The sequence below is a fragment of the Eptesicus fuscus genome, chromosome 5, assembly GCF_027574615.1.
Source record: "Eptesicus fuscus isolate TK198812 chromosome 5, DD_ASM_mEF_20220401, whole genome shotgun sequence".
Taxonomy (NCBI): Eukaryota; Metazoa; Chordata; class Mammalia; order Chiroptera; family Vespertilionidae; genus Eptesicus; species Eptesicus fuscus.
In genome coordinates, this window is record NC_072477.1 from 3,001,442 (window position 1) to 3,021,481 (window position 20,040).

Here is a 20,040-nt window from a genome sequence, read left to right on the forward strand (position 1 = left end):
TGACCCCACACAGACCCAGGCTCTTCTGTTTTCTTCTTTCTCTTGCTCTTCCTGCCCCAACCCCTTTTATCACTAGGGTCAGACCTGCAGATGCAATTATCTGAGTCCTTTCCCCTGCTTCAGAGATGACATGGTGACCCAGGAGCCTCGAAACTCAGACTCCCCCAGAGTAAACGCCGCCTCACCCCTCCCAGCCCCCTTCCGTCTGCCCCTCTGCCCTGCCTCTGCAGGACCACCAGAGGCTAAGCCAGGAACCAGGACAAGCCTGAGTCCCTCCCTCCTCTCCCCGGCCCCTCCCACACCCAGCCAGGTCTGGAACACCTGTGCCACGCCAGCCAGGCCAGCAACGGCTGGACCGCAGCCTCCTGGCTGGCCTCCCCGTGGGTCTCGCAGCCTCCAGTTCATCCTCAACCGTCCTCCCCGCTCACCTCTCAAGAACGGGCAGCGTGCACGCCTGCGACCTCCCCTCATCCCACAGGCGCCTCCCAAGGCCTCTGCCCTGGCTGCTTCCTCCTGCCCAAAGCACTTCCCTTTAAACAGCAGCTCTCCCTCCCTTCTCAACCTCCTTTAAAGGGCCACCCCCACCGGACTTTCCCTGTCCCCCTCCCCCAAGTGCTGACTGCTGAACTCCCAGCCCCGCCCTGCCTTCTCCAGTGCCAGGGACATCCTTGCGTTTGTGTCTGTCCCTGTCCCTGTCCTGACGAAGGCTCTTGGGAGGGAGGGGGTATCTTTCCCACTCTGCACTCCGTGGGCCAGTCTTCCCCTCCCGCAGCCAAGGCAGAGGGGTCCCTGCGACTTGGGGTTTCTGAGATCCCGTCCTGCATTGTCACCATGTGAGTGCTCTCCATGCAGGAACTATGCCGGGAGGCTCAGTTGGTTGGAGTGTTGTTCATACACCAGAAGGTGGCGGGTTCGATCCCCAGTCAGGAGGCATACAGGAGGCAACCGAGAGATGTTTCCACATCTGTTTCTCTCTCTCAAATCAATGACACAGCCTTGGGGGGATAAAAGAAAGAATCACGCACTGAGCACATCCTAAGCGCCGGGTATAGCGCTCAGGGCCCGACGCAAAAAAGAATCCAGGTGGACTATAAGCTGCCGGGCTAGTGGGGGGGGGGGGGGGCTAAAAATGAAACGATGATACATCCAGGCCCCCGAAGGGCTTGGTCCCCACAGCTGTGAACAGGACTGGCTACAGCCTGCCACTCCCGGCTGCGCATGGGGACTGAGCGGGACGCGGCACTCACAGCGCGGCTCTGTGGGTGGCGTCTGCGGGCCTGATGTCAGCCCAGCTCTCTCAAGCCCAACACGTGGTTCACGCAGCTTAGAAAGACCCAGCGTCACGCCAGCGTCACTCAGCCCCTGCCCACGGGATGACTCCTAGGCGCTTACTATGGCCTAACACGCTGTCTGTCACAGAAGCAGAATAGAGCTGTGGCCTGAGGAGGGAGAAGGCATCCCTCTGTCTTATTAACATCGCCCTTGAGGCCACGCGCACACACCTGTTGTCGCAGCCTGATAGACACGGCATGTCCCCCGGCTCCTCTAGGCCGTGGGACGCCATGTCTTCCTTGGTGACTCGACATCACTACACGAGGCCCCAAGGCCCGTGGAATAGTGTCTGGTGAGAGCTGGTGGCCCTGCTTAAACCAGATGCTCCCAGAATGCTGTTTTTAAAAAAAACAATAAATAGCCGAAACCGGTTTGGCTCAGTGGATAGAGCGTCGGCCTGCGGACTCAAGGGTCCCAGGTTCGATTCCGGTCAAGGGCATGTACCTTGGTTGCGGGCACATCCCCTACTAGGGGATGTGCAGGAGGCAGCTGATCGATGTTTCTAACTCTCTATCCCTCTCTCTTCTTCTCTGTAAAAAGTCAATAAAATATATTAAAAAAAAAAACAATAAATAATCATCCCAGGATGTTTGCTTCTTCATTTTTAAAGTCTCTCATTAACCTGCTAGTCACTGCTCTTTCCTGCTCGTGTTAAACTTTTCACTTGGACTGCTTCTCATCTGTTGTGGCGGTAACACCAGAAAACGAAGCGTTAGCCATTCCCGAAAGTAAGAACAGGCCCTGGATGAGAACTGAGTCTCACTCCTGCTCCCCGTGTCTTGGCAGAGACAGTGTCTGTGGGCTCTCAGCACCCCCCCTCCCTGCACCCCCAAGAAAAACAGGCCAGCGCCCCCTACCTGCCGTGCAGGGTAAGGCAGAGGCTCATGATGAAATGCTGCAGGTTTCTCTAGAAAACCCTTTGAGATGTTAACACAAGCAAAGCCCTTCAAGTAAGGGGATGTCCCGGCCTGTCCCCCGGCAGCCAGCGGTGCGGGACCGTCAGCTGCAGCTGCGCGGTATGAAGATGCGCCAGTGGGACTATCTCGCCAGCTGACCGACACTCAGCGCTGCACGGAAAGGGCGGGCTAGACGGGAAACGCCAGGTCACCATACATCCCCAGGGGAGGCCTGCCCATTGGCACCTTCTCCTCACGGCTTTTAATGCCCAATCTCTTGGTCACCCAGCTTAGCAAGTGAGGTCTATGCAAAGTGACCCCTTTGCCTTTTTTTTTTAAAACAGTATAATTAGTTTATAAGTCTTCTATTACAACTCTGGCTCACTGAAATTTGATAACCGCTAACTAACTGTATCTCAAGAGGCACACTTTCAAAAAATTTAAAGTTAGAATTAACCAATGGAATTTTTCAGGCCATAAAAGCAGAAAAATATTTAAAATCCTCCAATTTTTTTCCTGTAAAAGAAAATGAACAGCTTAGGTCTCCTCCCATTTCCAGCCCCTCCCCTCGGTGAAGACGGTCGGATTCCGGTCCTTGCGGGATGGACTGCTGCAGAAGGCAGGTGCCATGGGTTCCCAGGAGAGCAAGGTGTAATCCCGAAGCCATTAAATCACTAAGGCCCAAGGTGCAAGCACCACAAGGCGTTCTGACTCATCACGAGGAGTATTTAAGGCCTTGGCAATACATCTTAGCACTCACGCAAAGAAAATAATGAAGTTGCCTCACTGCTCACCTGGCTGCAAACCCAGTGATTATCAGGAGGAGCCGTAAACTCCTGCGAGCAGATAAATCTTGCCAGAGGCCTGCCAGCAGCGCCGCCTCCCGCTTTCTTTGGCTCCTGCGGTCTGGCGCTGCCTCGGAAGGCGTGGGGCTGTAGTAACAGCTTGAGTTTCGGAAACCATCTGCTGCCGGAACAGAGAAACACCTTCTGCCAGGCCTCCAATCTCCGTCACCCAGACACTGCGGGAGCGAGCTCTCCTCTTATCGCTCCCCTCCCGCCTGGGCGTGTCTGCAATCACCACTTAACGCTCAGTGTCACCTTGCAGGGGTGACGCGGGCTGTTTCCCTTAGAACAAGGTCTCACCAGACAGAGCCCAGCAGAGGCCGGGAGCTGGGCCTCCATGCAAACCAGATGCGAGGGGAGGACGGAGAGGGAAACCTGCAGACACGGAGCCTGTGGCTTCGCTGTTCTCATGGGGCTTCGGGTTGGCAGTGTGTCTGTCCTCTTAGTTCACACAATCCCACGTGTGCCCGATGCCCAGGCAGCGCCGGTGCAGGCGGCTCGGGAGGGTTTCATGTCTGTGGACCTGCTGGCGAGGGGAGGGCTGAGCAGCACGATTTCAGAGTGCTGATGGAGGCAACACCGCTCCTGGAGCTCGAGTCCGGCAAAAAGATGCCCTCCACCCACACCGCCACTCGCACCTAATTTAGGGACCAAACCCCGAGGACCTTTGTCCCAGGGCCAGGGGAAGGTCCGCAGGAATGCAGGCGCACAAACCCTGTCTCCAGGGCAACACGGCTGCTGCCCGTGCAAGACTATGATTTTGGGGTGAATATTTAGGAGCAGAGTACAAATGGATCGGTTCCTTCAACTCGGCAGCCCTTAGAGAAAGATGTCTCAAAGTAAGAGAAACTGTGGGCAGCCATCACACATTTTTCACAAACCCGGGAAGACAGAGGGTGGGGAGTTCCACGGAGAATCAAGAACTCCTAAGTATTCAGGGGCGCGAACCCAGGCTCACGTCACATGTCTACACCTCAACTCCCGGCGCTGGATCCGGTTCCGCTGCGGGCTCCGGGCTTCTCATAAGTGCTTCTCCGGATGGAGAAGTTTCCACCGCATCTCCCCTGGCTGGTCCTAGACTGGCAACCCAACTGACAGCACACCGCACCCCTTCCTTTCCGGAGAGCTGGAACCAGGGCCTTCCTCCGGGTCTCCCGGCAGAGCCCACTGACTGGGGGCCCCTCCCAGGGCCAGAGGAGTCTTTACAAACAGCTGTCTGTCAGTAGAGGGAGTGAAACCCAGCAGGCATTGCTATCTTTGCCTTAGGGATTCGCAGATTCCCCAGTGTGAATTCCCACGTCCCACGTGGTTCAGGGTTCGGGCTCTGGAAGACGGGCCGCACACAAATGAGAGAGACCAGACAAGAAACAATAATTTGGAAATATTGGGGGCCAGGCGGGAGCCCATCCCAAGAGGAAGGACTCTACCTGGGCTCTAGCCTCGCCATCCTTTTATTCAACATGGGACACACCTATAGCCCTTAGGCAGGCAATTTCCAGGAACAGGCAGACTATCTTATCAGTAAGGATTTACGTGACTGTGGTGGGGAAGTTGCTTCAGCTACCACTGTCTGGACTAAACTGTGGGTGTACAGCCCTGACCTTTGCCAGGGCTCAAGGGTCACCAGCCTTCCGGGCTCCTTGTCCACACCTCTCTGCTCGTGAAGACAGTGGGCGGCTTCCCGCACCCAGGGCGGCTGGCCTTGCTCTCCACATCACCCGCTTTTCTGGCAGGTGGGGAGTCAGCGCATCCAGGGCTGCAGTGAGGCTCAGAGGTTCCTGGCAACAGGGAGGTGCCCCAGAGCTTCCGGTTTCCGCTGCAACTCTGGGTCCCAAATGCTCGCTCAGCTCAGGAATGTGTGTGGCTCTCCCCCTTGTGCTGTCCAAGCAGCCACTTTTGTCTTAAAATGACACTTTACAGAATGCTGTGCCCACTGGGACGGAGCCGCTTCTGTATGGCACGTCCTGTGCGCAAACGCACGCTCTGTCAGAAGGAAGCACGGCAGCACGGATGCCAGGGCAGCAGCACAGGAGCCGAGAGGTCACAGAAAGGCCGTCGCAGGCTCAGTGACCGAGTCCTCCTTTAGGGCTGTTATCTGGGAAGACACCATCACGAATTTGCAAGGTTTTTAACTATGGCTCCACGTGAGTTTGCTTTTGGAGAAGTGGGTGGAAAGGAGAAATTTTACCAAATATAGTAAAGCCTTATTTATAAATAAGTGCAGGAAAGGAAAACGTTTTTAGGATGCGTGAGTCAGCAAGCTTCCATGCCTGCATTATTTCGTTTGGGGTCTAATTATATCTTGTGACCATGCCAGGATTCTCCTAAGCTTCTGTGCTTCCCACCCCCTCTTCCCCGTCAGTGCCCACAGGCGAGGTCAGAAATGGATAGATTATTGACTTACGTGTTCATATATGAACATATGTTTGAGCACAAGTGCAGATTTCTGGTAACTGTTTGAAGAGTACATTTGTGCCATGTTATTGTTATAGAATTCCTAAAGAGAAATCTCAAAACTAAAATGCCAAATCATATAGGAGTTTGATGCTTTCAAAGAAATATTTTGAATACTATTTTCTCTGCTTTTTAAAATCAGCGATGTTTGGAGCCAATACTCCAAGAGTGGTTTTAACTCAAAGACAGGAATGACTATGTTCAACATTTTCTTTTGCTTCCTTTATCCAAAACTTAAATGTAGGCGTATCGTTCCAATCCTTTGGTTTAGACCCCTGATTTCTTTTCCTGCCTCGAGCTGCAAAGCTAACCCCCCCCACAACCCCCTGAAGAGCATGAACTCGTTCCCACAGCTTACATTCACTGAGGCTCTTATACTCTCCTGTGCGCAGCAACTGCTGCCTAACACGTTGGACAAACAGGCTTTGCATTCTTCTTGCTCAAGGATTACTCCTAATCTTTAGTGACAGCTGTATTCTCAACTGAACAGAACACCTGGCAGCGGGAAAGACAACCACACTCCCAAAGCCGCATTACACTCCAGGTACGGGATAGCATTACACAAAAGCCGGAGGACATGGTTTAGAGCAGGCAATAAACAATTTACACTTTCAGGAGCAAATCGCCAATGTTTATTTAAAAAAACAACATATCTTACTATAATGTGAGCATGAGTAAACGTTAGGTGATTTGGGAAATAAGGTATTCTCTACTGTTAAATGCACCACATGCTGGACTTCCGGTTCTGCTTCTGCATCCCGGCCGTGATTTCCTGTGTATTCTGGCTCCTGGTGCCTGTTCCTCTGATTTACCTGGAATCATCAAAGGAGGGGTGGGGGTGGGGGGATCCTTTAAGAAGCTGATCAATTTTGGGTCCCACATTGGAACACCACCAAACATCAATACCCCTGATGGGACGAGGTGGGTCACTGAGGAGCACTTCTGAGTAACGTCTTGAGTTTATTTCCAGCTCATCAGGCTCAGGTTTCACACTGAAGGATTATTTGTAAGATTCCCTTGCTGACGGCCCCTGACCGTACTTTCTGATTTTGAATTTGGGCACCTCCAAAAGCATAAACAGGTCACCCCCAGACGCAACTTTTTAAAAAAAAAACAACACATCATTTGTAGCAGTACTTAGTGTCCAACAGAAACCACTCCATCTGTTAAACAATATCTCGACTGCAAAGCTCCTCTTACTGTTGGTGGATAGATAATGACACGGACAGTCACTATCGCCGTGGCAACAGTGCCCAGGAACTATCAGAGGAAAATTGCACATGGCCGGCTGGCTCGCGAGCAGTCATGCCTCAGCTTCCTCCAGGGTATGCTTTTCCTGCAAGTCTGGTGTGCCCTCGGGTACCACCAACCCAGTGCGGCTCCGAGACTGCAGACCACGCGGCGCCCTCCCCCCAGCCCCCCGCAGGAGCACAGAATCAAACCGCGTGCCTGGGCGCGAAGTCAGGCCCCATCTGATAGAGACACGTACCGGGAGACTGGAGGAAGCGATGCCCGCACCCCGCCCCCCTCTGTGCTCTGCACCCCACGTGGCCGTGTACCTGCTTCTCGCTCCCCGCTGGCTCCGTGCCGCGCACGCACCGGCTCACAAAACGTTTGTCCAGCGAGCCGATTCCCGTCCTCGTGGCCATTCCACAAACCTTCCCCGGGGCCAGGCCCAAGGGCTTAAGTGGGGTGAGGAGTCAGCGAACCCCAAACCCAGGTGGGATCGATCACTCAGACGAGAGCGCTTTACCAACTTTTAACCTAAAAGGGTTTTCTTCTTTTTCTTGAGGGAAATAAACGAGAGCCAGAGGCCGGAGCCGCCGGGCCGGGTCTGGACCTGCCCTCCCACGTGGGCGGCGGGGCCAGGAGAGCCGGGACGTGTGGCCAGGCCCGATGACGCAGCCCCGGCAGGCCTGTCCGCCAGTGCCCGGCCCGGCTTCCGCCATGAACGGCCGCATTCGGTCGCGGCCTTAGGGAGGCACCGGAGTCGCTCACCTAGGCTGGGAAAGACGCACCTAGGCCTCCTCCAGTCCAGTTACCGCCCGTCACGAAGGAACCCGCCAACCGCGTTGCCTGGCAACTCAACCACCTCCTGAACCGGAACCGGAACCTTCCTCTGGAAGTGACCCCTTCCCGGCGTTCCGCGGGGCGGCGGAACCCCGCCCAGAGCCTTTCCCAGTTCCCCGGACCAATCCCAGCAGGCCCCTCTACCCTCCCTGGGAAGTCGTCTTCCCCCGCGTTTCGCCTCCAAGCGGTGGAGCGTGACCCTGATGGACATCCACTCTCTCCAATCAGCTGGCAAAGCGGCTGCCGCGGGCCAATGGGAAGACTAGAGGATGCGGCTCAGGCGTAAGGACCACCTTCAACCTGTCGGGGCGGGGCGAGTGACGGGATTGGAAGTTGTGAGCCAGCCTTCTCCAATCACGGAGAGCTGCTCGGCGCCGGCTCAATGAGGGCCCTCGGGGGGCGGGCCGGGCCGCGGCGGGGCGGGGCAAGGCTCCGGGTGGCGAGCCCAGGTCCCCGGCCTCGGCAGAGGGTTCCGGCGGGCGTGCGGGATGAGTGGGTCCCTGGGCCGGGCGGCGGCGGCTCTGCTCCGCTGGGGGCGCGGCGCGGGCGGCGGCGGCCTGCGGAGCCCGGGCGTGCGGGCGGCGGGCTCGGGCGGCGGCGGCGGCGGGGGCTCGGCGGAGCGGCTGGACGCGATGGTGAAGAAGGACAAGGTGGTGGTCTTCCTCAAGGGCACGCCGGAGCAGCCCCAGTGCGGCTTCAGCAACGCGGTGGTGCAGATCCTGCGGCTGCACGGCGTCAGCGACTACGCGGCCTACAACGTGCTGGACGACCCCCAGCTCCGGCAAGGTCAGGGCCGCCGGGGGCGGGGTGGGGGCGGCAGGCCCGGCGGCTCTGCGGGCGGGGGCCTGTCGGGGGTTCGAGCGGGGTTAGGGCGCGGGGTCCTGTTGCATTAGGGGCCTGGGGTGGGGACGGGAGTGGCTTGAACAGGGTCTGGGGATCTGGGCTCCAGCACTGTGGCCCGCTTGGGCGGTGCGGAGCGTCCCAGCGGCTCACGGTCCTCACGCGGAGCTGCAGTCGGCGTTTCGGGGCGAGTTCTCTGGGGCTGCGTCCCGGGAGAGAGGTCAGCGGCCTGACTCCGGCTCTGCAGACGGGGCAGTGGGATGGGGAGGGGAGGGGTACAGGAAGAACCTGGGAGGTGGGCACTTTGCGGGGGGGGGGGGGGAGGAGGGGCGGGGTCCTTGGAGGACACTGGCCTGACTCGTGGACAGAAGGAGCTGGAGCAGCGGGCGGCGTTGTCCCGAGGCTGGGTCCTCCAGCTTCAAGGCTCAGGGTATCCGAGACCGTCCTGTGTTGTTGCCACAGGGAGTGGTTGCCACCGCTTTTGGACTGGTCTGAGTTGGGGTCTGGGAGGGTGGGAGAATGGGCATGCAGTCAGGCAGGGCGGGTGTGTGGGGGCTAGGGCTTGGGGAGGCTTGTCCCGGGAGGGACAAGGAATGACTCCTGGTAGGACGTGTGGCTTTCCACCGGCCTGCGGAGTGGAAGGGCGGCCCTCACCGCCATCAGCACCTTTTCTGCCGGCTCCGGGCTCCGGGCCCCGGGGCCGGGACCCTCCCTGCGGGTCTCCCTGGGTCTGCTGCTTGGCGAAGGCTGGTGGGGGCTGGTGGAGAAATGGGGAGGTTGGGCCGGTGCTTCCTGGAGGGTGGCGTAGGTCCCTGCGTTCCAGCTGCAGGTTCGTGATGACCGAGCCCTGGCATCTCCCTGAGCTAAGCTGGTGTGTAGGTACAGTGCTCCGAAAGGAGTCGGCAGGCCTGCCGTTTACATGCGGAGTTCTGCATCCTGGTATTCCGTGTTTGTGACGGATATCCCGCCTTTGAAATGCTGTCACAGTCAGGCTTACCTTGATGAGACAGGCCGGCGTCCTGGGAAGGCTTTGGGTCGGAATCCTTCTGTGGTCAGCTTTCTGATCTAGTTTCCAACAGGTGGTGGTTGTTAAAAACACAACTGATATCATGCATGTCTGCACTGAGTGGCCAGATTATGATGATCTCTGAACGCATAGTAATCTGGCCGCTCAGTGTATATCCTGTATAATAAAAGGCTAATATGCCAATTGTCCCCTCGACCAGCAGGCAGGACTGCCAACCACCCATGTCCCCTCCCCCTGGCCAGGCTGGCCGGACCCCACCCATGCACTGGGCCTCTAATACACACACACACACACACACTGAGTGGCCAGATTATTCTGCGTTCAGAGATCATAATAATCTGGCCACTCTGTATATATACGTAGCGTTTTGCCCTCTTGAGAGGAGGGAGCATGCCTTATGCCACTGCCCGGGGCTGTGTATGTTGCTTACGCAGAGCAGGTGTTTCAATGAATAAGCCAGCACTTCTTGTATTTATAATATCGTAAACCCTCTCCCCTGCTCTTACAAACATTGGAAACATCTCAAGCTTCTGCCAGTTCAGATCACCATTGTATCCTGGCCTTGGGAGCAGTGTCTTCTGAATGAATAAGCATTATCCCATTGGTGAGTGTTTCTTGAGCATTTGAAAATATGTTCAGCCTTTCCAATGTCGGGGAATTTAAGGCAGTAGTGACAAACCAATGACCCAGCACACGTTAGAAGTCAGATAACACGGTGTCTGTGTGTTTACGTGGTGGGTGTGTCGTGCGCCGAAATGAGAGTGTAAGATAGCTTCCGTCACTCTGGGGAGTACTGTCAGCGCCCAGTCGGGTTGAGGTGAACACAGCGGAGGGCCCAGCTCTTCACTCCGAGTATATCGTCTAGTCCTCTGTAAGGGCCGGAGAGTAAGTACATCCGTCTTCGTGGGCTGTGCAGTCTCCTATTGCAACTATTCAGCTCGGCTGTTGCAGCATGAAAGCAGTCAGGAATAATGCATAAATGAATACGCATGGCTAAGTCCCAATAAAACTTTATCTACAAAAACAGGAAGTGGACCAGGTTTGGCGCAAAGGTTTAGGGTAGAGGTGGGGGGAACGTTCCAGCCTGCCGTTTAAAGCTGCAAAATCATTGTCCCTGGCCCTGTGGGAGCTTAATTCATTTCACCAGTGCTGTGTTATTCCATCTTCATAGTAAGTCTGAGGCATAGAGTTATTCCCGTGTTATAGGTCAGGAGACAGGCTCAGAGAGCAGCAGACGTAGCTGAGGCCGCGTGTCCGAGCTGCCCAGCCGCAGGCTGCTGACCCTCAGGCCGATGGATGCCTTGTTCACTCCGCCTCCATGCTTCGCTTTCCCTCTGTTGAGGGTCTCCCTCTCCATGCTCTCAGCTCCGACCCTCTCGGCGTCCTGGCGCCCTTCTCTGAGTCAGGGAAGATGGAGAAATAGGTGACGTGACTTGCGCAAGTCCCAGAGCCAAGGAGGGGCAGGGTGGGAATTAATCTGCATCGACTCTGAAGCTCCGCAGTGAAACTCCAGGGAAAAGAGGGCTATGTTTATGGTCCTCTTAACACTTACTGTCCAACCAGGAACGAATGATGTCCTGAAATGGGGAGGATTTTGAAAAGTCCCTTTTGAAAGTTCTGGAAGGGAATTATCCAGTGCATTTTCTCCTCCCTGGCTTGATGCTTGGAGTATTAAATTTTGGGGGGAGCAGTCGGTGTATACGAGTCAGCCTCCTAACGCCCGATTCCTAATGTTACCCTGTTACGTAGCTTTGCCATCAACACTTTCTGTCCCGAATCGAATCCCTGTCTGCTATTTCTAAAATGTAATTGTCATTACAATCCATTCTTGGGTATAATTTTTGAGTTTTCAAGAGTTTAGCTTTGATTCTGAGTAATTCCAAGTGGTATTTGTAAGAACTACCACTGTAAGTTGCAGTTTTTGGAAGTTGAGGTGTGAGCGAACTTAGCCACGTTCAAACAGGTCATTGTGGCCCGATGGGGCTCTGACTTCCGGTTGGTGAGCAGTGGTGGTCTTTATTGGCAGTCTCACGTCACTCTCCGGCAGCTTCCGGCCGCCGGGCCGCAGGAATTGTTAAAACATGCAGCCCCTGACTGTTCAGTGAGGGCCCTGACCTCTGCTCCCTTAGATTGTCACATAAAAAATGACAACAACCTGGCACCTGCGTTTCATGTGGACAGTGTCATCCTAATACATTTAATTTTTAAAAAAGTAAACAAAAAAGTGACAACAGCCAGTACAATAGCTGTTCGGTGTGAGTGAATCAAATTTATACCTTTTTTCTTTTTTTTTTGTTAGATGGGCAAAAAATGTAACATACTTTTTGGTGTGCCGCAGAATTGTAGTAGTTAGTTTACGTGTGCATGAGACGAGCAGGGTTGAAAATTGCTGCTGTGTAGGAATCTGATATTCCTTAAACATGTAAACTTGTAATCAGACTTTTTAAAAATTGAAAATAGCATGTTTTTTAAGAAAGATGCCAAAGCTTTCAGCTGCCCGTCACACTCGTTAACCTAAACACCAAAGCAGCAGGTAAGGAGGGTTTGGGTAAACTGTCAGCCAGGGCACCGTGGCTGCTCTCGCAGGGTCGCCAGGAGTCGGTCCCCTCGGCCGGGCTCTGTGTCGGATGCTCGGGGGGTGGGAAAGCCGCTCGGCCGTGGGGTTGGTCCTGGTGGCGCAGCTTCTCTTCCCTTACTGTCAGGGCACGTGGTCTGCAGCACGATGGCGAATGGATGAGACAGGCCTCCTGCCCTGGTCCAGTGTGGTTCTCAAAGAATGCTCCGTGGGAGCAAAGCCTGCCTGGTGCTCCGCAGGGCCCTCCGAGGGTCAGATGTGTGGTGCGGGGTGACCCTCAGGCGGCCAGCTTGTTTTCACGTTTGGTGTGTCCAAAGCTGGAGGCACTCACCTAAAGAAGCACAGATATGTATCATCCTGGAAAGCTCAGTACAGTGTACTGTTAATTTAAAACCCAGATATATCATGCGCACAAATGGTTCACGTACGTGAATGTACAGGACATTTAAGAAAGTGTAGAAGAATTAAAAAGAAGTTCATACTTACTTTAGACATTTCTTAATTCCCACACCCATCCTTCATCATAAAAGTAAAAGAAGATTTGTAACTGGCATCGCTGTAAAAGAAGGACATTCTGGTCTTAATGGAATTTGCCCTTTATTGGTCACCGCATACCTCTTAGCTGTTTTTTGTTTTGTTTTTTTGACACTCAGAGTGACTTAGGAGTATGCTTTGCAGTTGCTAAGAGACTAGATCTTAAAAGTTCTCATCACATACCTACACAAAAAGTTGTCACTGTGTGTGGTGACAGATGGTAGACGTACTGTGGTGACCAGCGTATGCAGACACCATGCTGTGCACCTGAGACTGTTACAGCATCACAGGTCAGCCGTGCTGCGGTAAGAAGAGTTCAGGGAAAAGACGTGTGCTTGGCGGGGCCTGTGACCTAGCAACCATTTCTTCCTAAGTGCGTCTGGCAGAGGAAGATAAAGCCGTCAGCCCCCGGGCCTTCTCTAGCACTGTCATGTAGGGCGAGTTGCTGTTGGTTAGAAGGCAGTGATAGAACTCAAATTGGTCATTTTATTTGGAAAGTAAATGTTTGATAATGAATGGTAGGGTATCAAGAACCAGTTCTTGTGTTTTTATTTTGTTGACTTTTCTATTTTCTTTATTTTGTGCTCGTTTTGGCCATTTAAAAGTAACTGCCTATCTATATAAGTATAAAAATATCACATATACTCTATCGTGATTATTATGTCATGCTTTTGACCATCTCTGTTTTAACATAACCAACACAGAAGTTTATCGCCTAGATATGTTTTAAAAAGGCTATTTCATCTCAACATCTTCTATATATATAAAAGCTTAAGCGACTAAATGACTGGTCGCTATGATGCACACTGACCACCAGGGGGCATACGGTCACACAGGGGCTGCCCCCTGGTGGTCAGTGTGCTCCCACTGCGGGAGCGCCAGATGCTGGGCTCAGGGCTGGCGAGCACAGCTGCGGTGGTGCGAGCCTCTCCAGCCTCCGTGGCAGCGTGCTATCTGCCCGGCCCCACTACTACATCCCTTGTGGGATGTCGGACTGCCGGTTTCAGCCCGTCCCCGCAGGCTGGCTTGGGGTCCTGGATTGCGAGAGGGAGCAGGCCAGGCTGAGGGACCCCACCGGTGCACGAATTCGTGCACTGGGCCTCTAGTATGAGTATAATGGTGAGGGTGAATGGGGAAAGAATGGGTTTTGAAACCACATTTCCTCCTTACTATGTCAAAACCGTCTCCTCATGGCTCAGAACAGAATGGCCGGTGGCTGCGCTGTCTCCTGGCACATGTGTGCTGCAGGTCTCCTGTCCTGCTGGCCAGTGGCCCTCGCCTGGACTCCATTAGCTCACCCTGTGAGCTCTGCGGAGCCGGAGCGCCTGTCCCGAGTGCCCTCGGAGGCTAAACAGGGCGAGGGCTCCGTCTGCAGCCGTGGGAAAGGGCGTTTCTCTGGGTCAAAGGTTAATAAAGGCAAACGCAGTGCCTAACATCTGAGCATAAGTGTCAGTGACATTCACTCACCCAGACAGGCCCAGGTGGGGCCGCCTCACGTGGCAGTGTCACCAAGACGGCTCCGTGGCAAGTCCTCCTCTGGGAGGGAAGTTGTGGCGTTGCTTCTAGGTCGTGGGTGTCTTGTGTGACGTCCACAGCCGATCAGGTTCCCTGCTGTCAATCCCGCCTGTGCCGGCCGCGGGAGCCTTACTCCGGTCCCATCACAGCCTGGAGGGGAGGGGCCCAGGCGAGAGGTTCATCCTCACGGGCAGGGCTGGGCTCTGAAGCGATGCTCTGCTCAGCGAGCACTTGTCCCCGAGCGGGGGGAGCCGGAGGGGCCGCCTGCCAGGGCGGGGTAACGCGTTCTGCTGCGGACGGTTCAGCCTGGCGTGTAGGTGACACACTGTTCTCTCCCACAGGCATTAAAGACTACTCCAACTGGCCCACCATCCCGCAGGTGTACCTCAACGGCGAGTTCGTCGGGGGCTGTGACATCCTCCTGCAGATGCACCAGAACGGAGACCTGGTGGAGGAACTGAAAAAGCTGGGCATCCGCTCCGCCCTTGTGGACGAAAAGGAAGACCAGGACTCAAAGTGAGGGCGGGCCCCCCGGCAGAGCCGCGGCCCTCAGGCGGGGAGCGCGGGTCCACCGCTGCCCAGAAGCTCACCGCGTGCGGGTCGCTGCTCAGGCCGCTGCCGGCGCCCACCCCCGTGCTCCTGAGCAGCGGTGGTTTGCGTGTCTGGTGTGTGGGCTGCGGGTTGTGAACTTCATTATAACCACTGCACTGTCATCATCGGGCGTCAATCCCCCTGTCGCTGTAAACACGTCTTCTCATACAGCCATTTGCTGTTTGCCTGACTCGGGAGTGAAGCTAGGAGCTCCTGGGCCATTATTCAGGAATCCCCTGCCAGTGTGTCCGTCTGCAAAGACAGCACAGCCCTCCACTCTTTGTAACTTGTTCTTTAAGAAGTGGTGGGCAAGGGGGAGAACATGACTGGAGTTGTTTTTCAGAATAAACCGCGGGGATGCGGTGTGTGAGCCGTTCATTCTGCGTGCGATGGTCTGTGTTCAGTCTTCCTGCCGCTGTGACCACAGCCTGGGGCTCGCAGACCAGACTAACACCCACACTTCGGGGGTCAGGCTGTGGCATAGGAATTCCAAAGGGACACATTCAATTCAGAGCAGTCTGTCAGGATGTTTAGTTCCTGTGACCTTTTGATTTTAGAAATTAAGTGTGATTTTCACACTCTTCTATTAAATCTTTTAAAAATTGCTATTTCCCAGGGGGAGGACGTTGTGAATGTGGGAAGGCCAGGTGGGTGCTGGGCGGACTGGCCAGAAGCGCGGGTGAGGCTGGAGCGGCAGCCCCGCCAGCCCGGGGCCTGGCAGGAGGCCGCAGTTAAAGGGAGAGGCAGGGACGTCCTCCGAAGGTGGGGTCTGATGAGCACTCTCCTTCTTAAAGAAGACAAGTCGTGGGAGTCAGAGCCGCGGTTCTGTGGTGTCTTTCTAAGGCTCCCAGTGCATCTGCGTCTCCGAGCCGGGGCGGGGCGGGGCGGGGCGGGCTGGGCCTGGGCCCCAGAAGCCTTCCTCCGGGCTCACACAGGCCCCTGTTCAGCATTGGTCTTCACTGGCAGGGGCAGCAGGAGGGGCATGTTTCAGTGGAGGGCAGACGTGGCGGCCCGGCGGCTCATTTCCCCGCGCCCTCCAGGCCTGCTCCACGGCGGCCCCCTGTGTGCCCTTGCAGGCTCTGAACACGGCTGATGAGAGGCAGGGACTGACCTGGCGGCCCTCTGCCCTCTCTGCTCCCGCCGCCATCCCTCCCCCGAGGCTTTGGGGTTCCCAAGGAAAGGAGGAGGACGCCCCTCAGTAATCAGCTCCCGGCTTCCGGGCCAAGGAAAGCAGGTGATTCTCACGGGAAGGCTGTCACTCCATGCGTGCCCTGGTGTCTGCTGTAGGCTGGGCGCTCCCAGGGGTCTCGGGGAGGCGGGGGTCCCCCGTGAGAGCCCCTGTGTTTTACAGGTCACACCAGGGCACCGGGAGGAAGGCCGGGTGCCGGGATCTCCCCGGCCACTGCCACTCGGCGCCCAGCCAAGGTCTCGGCCTTGCCCTTTGCAAAGAACACCGTCAGCAAGTCACTGGGTGCCGTCCCTGCGTGAACGCCAGGCCGCGGGCCCCCACGGGGCCGCAGCTCGTCCCTCGCCTTCACATCTGGTGCGGTCGGGTCCTTGTCCATCATTCTGCGTCCTCTGCCTTTTAGGTCTGCCTCTATACCCCTGGGTTCACCCGGAAAATGGGACGGTGAGAACTTACCAGCAGGGGCCCGTGAGCGGCAGAAACCTCCCTAGACTAAGACTCGGCGGCTCGGCCAGTGACTGACTGGACTGGAGCCGGTGAGTCGATGGCCCAGTCGTCAGAGAGCTCGGAGCTCAAGGACTCGGCCCTGCGGGGTGGCTTCTCTCCGGAAGTCGATGACTGCTGTCCCGAGTGCCCAACAGTCCGCACCACACGGAGCACTGGCGGTGCTGTGCTGTCAGGCTGAGCGGTTTGAATGACGTGCACAGTGAGAATTGAGGACACAGAGCAGCGGCCCCGGCCCCCGTCACAGCAGTGTCTGTTTACACCCGCAGGGTCTGCCTCCCCGCGGCCCAGGGCCCAATGTGACGTATTGGGTCCCTGTCACAACCTCCGAGTGCCCTGTTAGCAGACCCCTTAGACATAGAAGAAGTTGCGCTGGCCGGTTTGGTTCAGTGCATAGAGCGCCGGCCTGCAGACTGAAGGGTCCCATCCGGGTGAATTCTGGTCAAGGGCATGTACCTGGGTTGCAGGCTCCATCCCGGCCCCCGGTCGGATTGGGTGCGGGAGGCAGCCAATCAGTGTGTCTCATACCAATGTTTCTCTCTCTGCTCTCCCCATCCCTTCCACTCCCTCTAAGAATCAATGAAAAAACATCCCCGGGTGAGGATTAACAAAAAAAGAAATAGAAGAAGTTATTTCGGGAGATGAAACGTTTGTACGATTCAAGGTCATTTCTGTTTCATAAGCGTCTTGACAGAAATTTCATCACATCTGTAAGCTCCGCGTCGGGAGCTGTTCCAGGGCAGAGGTCTGTAGGAGTCCCGGGTTCATGGTCACGGCCCTGTTCGCATTTCCCCGGGTGCTGCCGGGCACGCCGGCTGTCCTGGAATTGTAAAGCGGCAGCAGCTCGCCCGAGAGCACGCTCGTGAATTTAGTAACTAGCTGCCCAGAGAGCAGTGTGTCCGGTGGTCGGGTCCCTGTGACTGAGGAACGACCTTGGAGCGGCAGGTTTTGTTGAGGGAGTTTCAACCAGAGGCCAGCAGTTTGTCCTTGAGTCGCCGACAGGGAAAAATGGATTCGGTGCAAAGTCACAGGAACAGCTGATTTGACATACTACAAAAGTTTAATTGTCCACTTAGGAATTGTTTAGTAAATCTCAAAAATGACCCGGAGCGACTCCTAAGAACCCTGGCAGCACCTGGAGGGTGGGAGGCCGAGGAAGGGGGAGAGCTGTTCCGAGCGCAGGCTGGGGAGCCCAGAGCCCACAGCGGCCTGGCCTTGGGCCTTGTCCCGGGAGACGCCTGCGCCCTGGCCGTCCTCTGACAGCTTCCTGTGCGCCGAGGGCCGGTCACTGTAGCAGCTTGGCCTCGGGCTGGAGAGCCAGAAGCTAAGTAAACGGCACCCACACCGCTGGCCTCCAGCGCCGTGCCGGGACCCAGGGCTCGGCTCCCCGGGTTGGCGACACGGCGCGTGTTGTCACACCTCGGCTGGCCCACGGGGGAGGTGGCGCAGCCCCTGCTGGTCTCTTACCTTCCTTTTCAAAAAGCTGTGAGTTCCTCTGAGCTGGTCGTGGGGAGCCTGACCCCGGAAGGATCTCCAGGTGGCTGGGCTTTGAGCCCAACACCCTCCTCTGGGAGGGACCATCTTGCAAACCCAGCGGCACCCGGCCGACCTCATGGCCGGGGACCCACGGCCCCCCCGGACGCCCTCGCGCACCTCTGGGCCGGGACTGAACATGGAAGACTTTCCCAGGGACTCGGGAATGACCAGGGAAGCAGCACGGAGACTGGTGAGGGCACAGGTGCGCACCCGGCCTGCTCACGCACCCGGGCCTGCTCACGCACCGGGCCTGCTCACGCACCCGGGCCTGCTCACGCACCGGGCCTGCTCACGCACCGGGCTTGCTCACGCACCGGGCCTGCTCACACACACCCGGGCCTGCTCACGCACCCGGCCTGCTCACACACCCGGGCCTGCTCACACACACCCGGGCCTGCTCACACACACCCGGGCCTGCTCACACACACCTGGTCCTGCTCACGCACCCGGGCCTGCTCACGCACCCGGGCCTGCTCACACGCACCCGGGCCTGCTCACGCACCCGGGCCTGCTCACGCACCCGGGCCTGCTCACGCACCCGGGCTTGCTCCTCAGAGCCGGCCTGCCCCAGACCCCGCCCCCCGCCCCAGAGCCCACCTGGGTCTACCCTTTGCAGAGAGAGACCATTGCAAGCCCCTCTCCCTCCTCCCTGGAGCCAGCCTCAGAGCTGGGGTTTCCGTCTGGGCTCAGCCTCCTTCTGGCTCGCATGCCCCTGGGCTGGACTCTGACCCCTGTGCCACGCACAGGGCGGCCTGCGGGGGCGGGGGCTGTTTGGCGGGGACGCTGGGCACGCTGCTCCTCTTCGTCATCGTCGGCTGTTTACCCAGCTGTCTATGTTTGGAGACTCCCCGTGTTGACACTGAGGTCGGCCGAGTTGCTCATAGAAACCTGCTCTGAAGCAGGGACTTGGGCTGGGCTCACCTGAAACTGAGACCCCAACGCAACGGAACCGCTGCGCGTGCCAAAGATCGCTGTGTCCTTGCTTTCGCACCTGCGTCTGGGAAACGCCTTGAGCGTCCAGCTACTCTGGGCAGGGTTCCCACAGAGAACTTTTTAAAAAGTTTTTCAATTTAAACTTTAAAAAGTTTGGTTAAATTTTTTAAAGGTTTGTACATTAATGGACTACTCAATATATTAACTAGAGAGGACAACCATCCTAAATATACAGAGTGGCCAGATTATTATCTCTGAACGCATAATCTGGCCACTCAGTATATATATATATATATATATATATATATATATATATATATATATATATATATATTAGCTTTCCCGTTGCAGGAAAAATCCTGCAATAGGATTTCCTGCTGCACTCTACCCCGCCTCCGTTCCTCCCTTGTTCGCCCACCTCACCTTCTCCTCCAGCCCGCCCGTGTTTCCCTTCACCCCTGGCCCTGCCTCCGCCCCGCCCTCCCCTCACCCCCCCCCCCCCCCCCCCCCCGCTTGCTTGCTTCTTTGAAGCTTTACTCCCTTCTGCAGCTGTTGGCTTCTTTGGACGCTGTCTTGATATGCAAATTAGCCGCCATCTTTGTTGGGGCAATTTGCATACTCGTCATGATTGGTTGGTGGGCGTGGCTTGGCTGGTGGGCGTGGCTTAGGTGTAGCAAAGGTGTGGTCAATTTGCATATTTGTCTATTATTAGATTATATATATATATATATATATATATATATATATATATATAGAGAGAGAGAGAGAGAGAGAGAGAGAGAGAGAGATTAGAGTCTCGGTGCATGAATTTGTGCATGGGTGGGGTCCTGCCAGCCTGGCCAGGGGGAGCGGACATGGGTGGTTGGCCGGCCTGCCTGCTGGTCGAACTCCTGGTTGAGGGGACAATTTGCATATTAGCCTTTTATTATATACACTGAGTGGCCAGATTATGCGTTCAGAGATCATAATAATCTGGCCACTCAGTGTATACTAACGTTAATTTAAAAGTTTACCAATGAGAGCACTGAGGCGGAGAGAAGGGACACAGCTAAAAAAAGAAAAAAAATAGTGAAAGAATTGGCATATAAGCCCAGGCAAGCGGCTCTGAGGCCGCCCATGACCCTAGCTGCTACCCTATTCAGTTACACATATGGGTTATAGACCATATCTACTTAGGAGCACCTAAAGCGAGCGTGTGTGTG

General features: G+C 55.9%; 1 protein-coding gene, 2 long non-coding RNA genes and 1 other non-coding gene across 4 annotated transcripts; 1 reads left to right on the forward strand and 3 right to left on the reverse strand.

Annotated features, from left to right (window-relative positions):
- Nucleotides 1-6,136: 6,136 nt before the first annotated feature.
- Nucleotides 6,137-7,748, reverse strand: LOC114229020 (uncharacterized). Its single transcript, XR_008556031.1, has 2 exons — nt 7,087-7,748; nt 6,137-6,339 (listed from the first exon to the last, which is right to left on the reverse strand). It is a non-coding gene; the product is annotated as an uncharacterized LOC114229020 (long non-coding RNA).
- LOC114229023 (small Cajal body-specific RNA 13) lies at nt 6,651-6,923 on the reverse strand. The gene has a single exon (XR_003615119.2). It is a non-coding gene; the product is annotated as a small Cajal body-specific RNA 13 (non-coding RNA).
- A 297-nt stretch (nt 7,749-8,045) lies between the features above and the next one.
- Nucleotides 8,046-15,057, forward strand: GLRX5 (glutaredoxin 5). Its single transcript, XM_054715742.1, has 2 exons — nt 8,046-8,383; nt 14,430-15,057. Exons 1-2 carry the CDS (start codon nt 8,086-8,088, stop codon nt 14,606-14,608), a joined length of 477 nt encoding a protein of 158 aa, XP_054571717.1. The 5' UTR covers nt 8,046-8,085; the 3' UTR covers nt 14,609-15,057.
- On the reverse strand, nt 12,294-12,803 carry LOC129149091 (uncharacterized). Its single transcript, XR_008556032.1, has 3 exons — nt 12,757-12,803; nt 12,526-12,595; nt 12,294-12,370 (listed from the first exon to the last, which is right to left on the reverse strand). It is a non-coding gene; the product is annotated as an uncharacterized LOC129149091 (long non-coding RNA).
- Nucleotides 15,058-20,040: the final 4,983 nt, after the last annotated feature.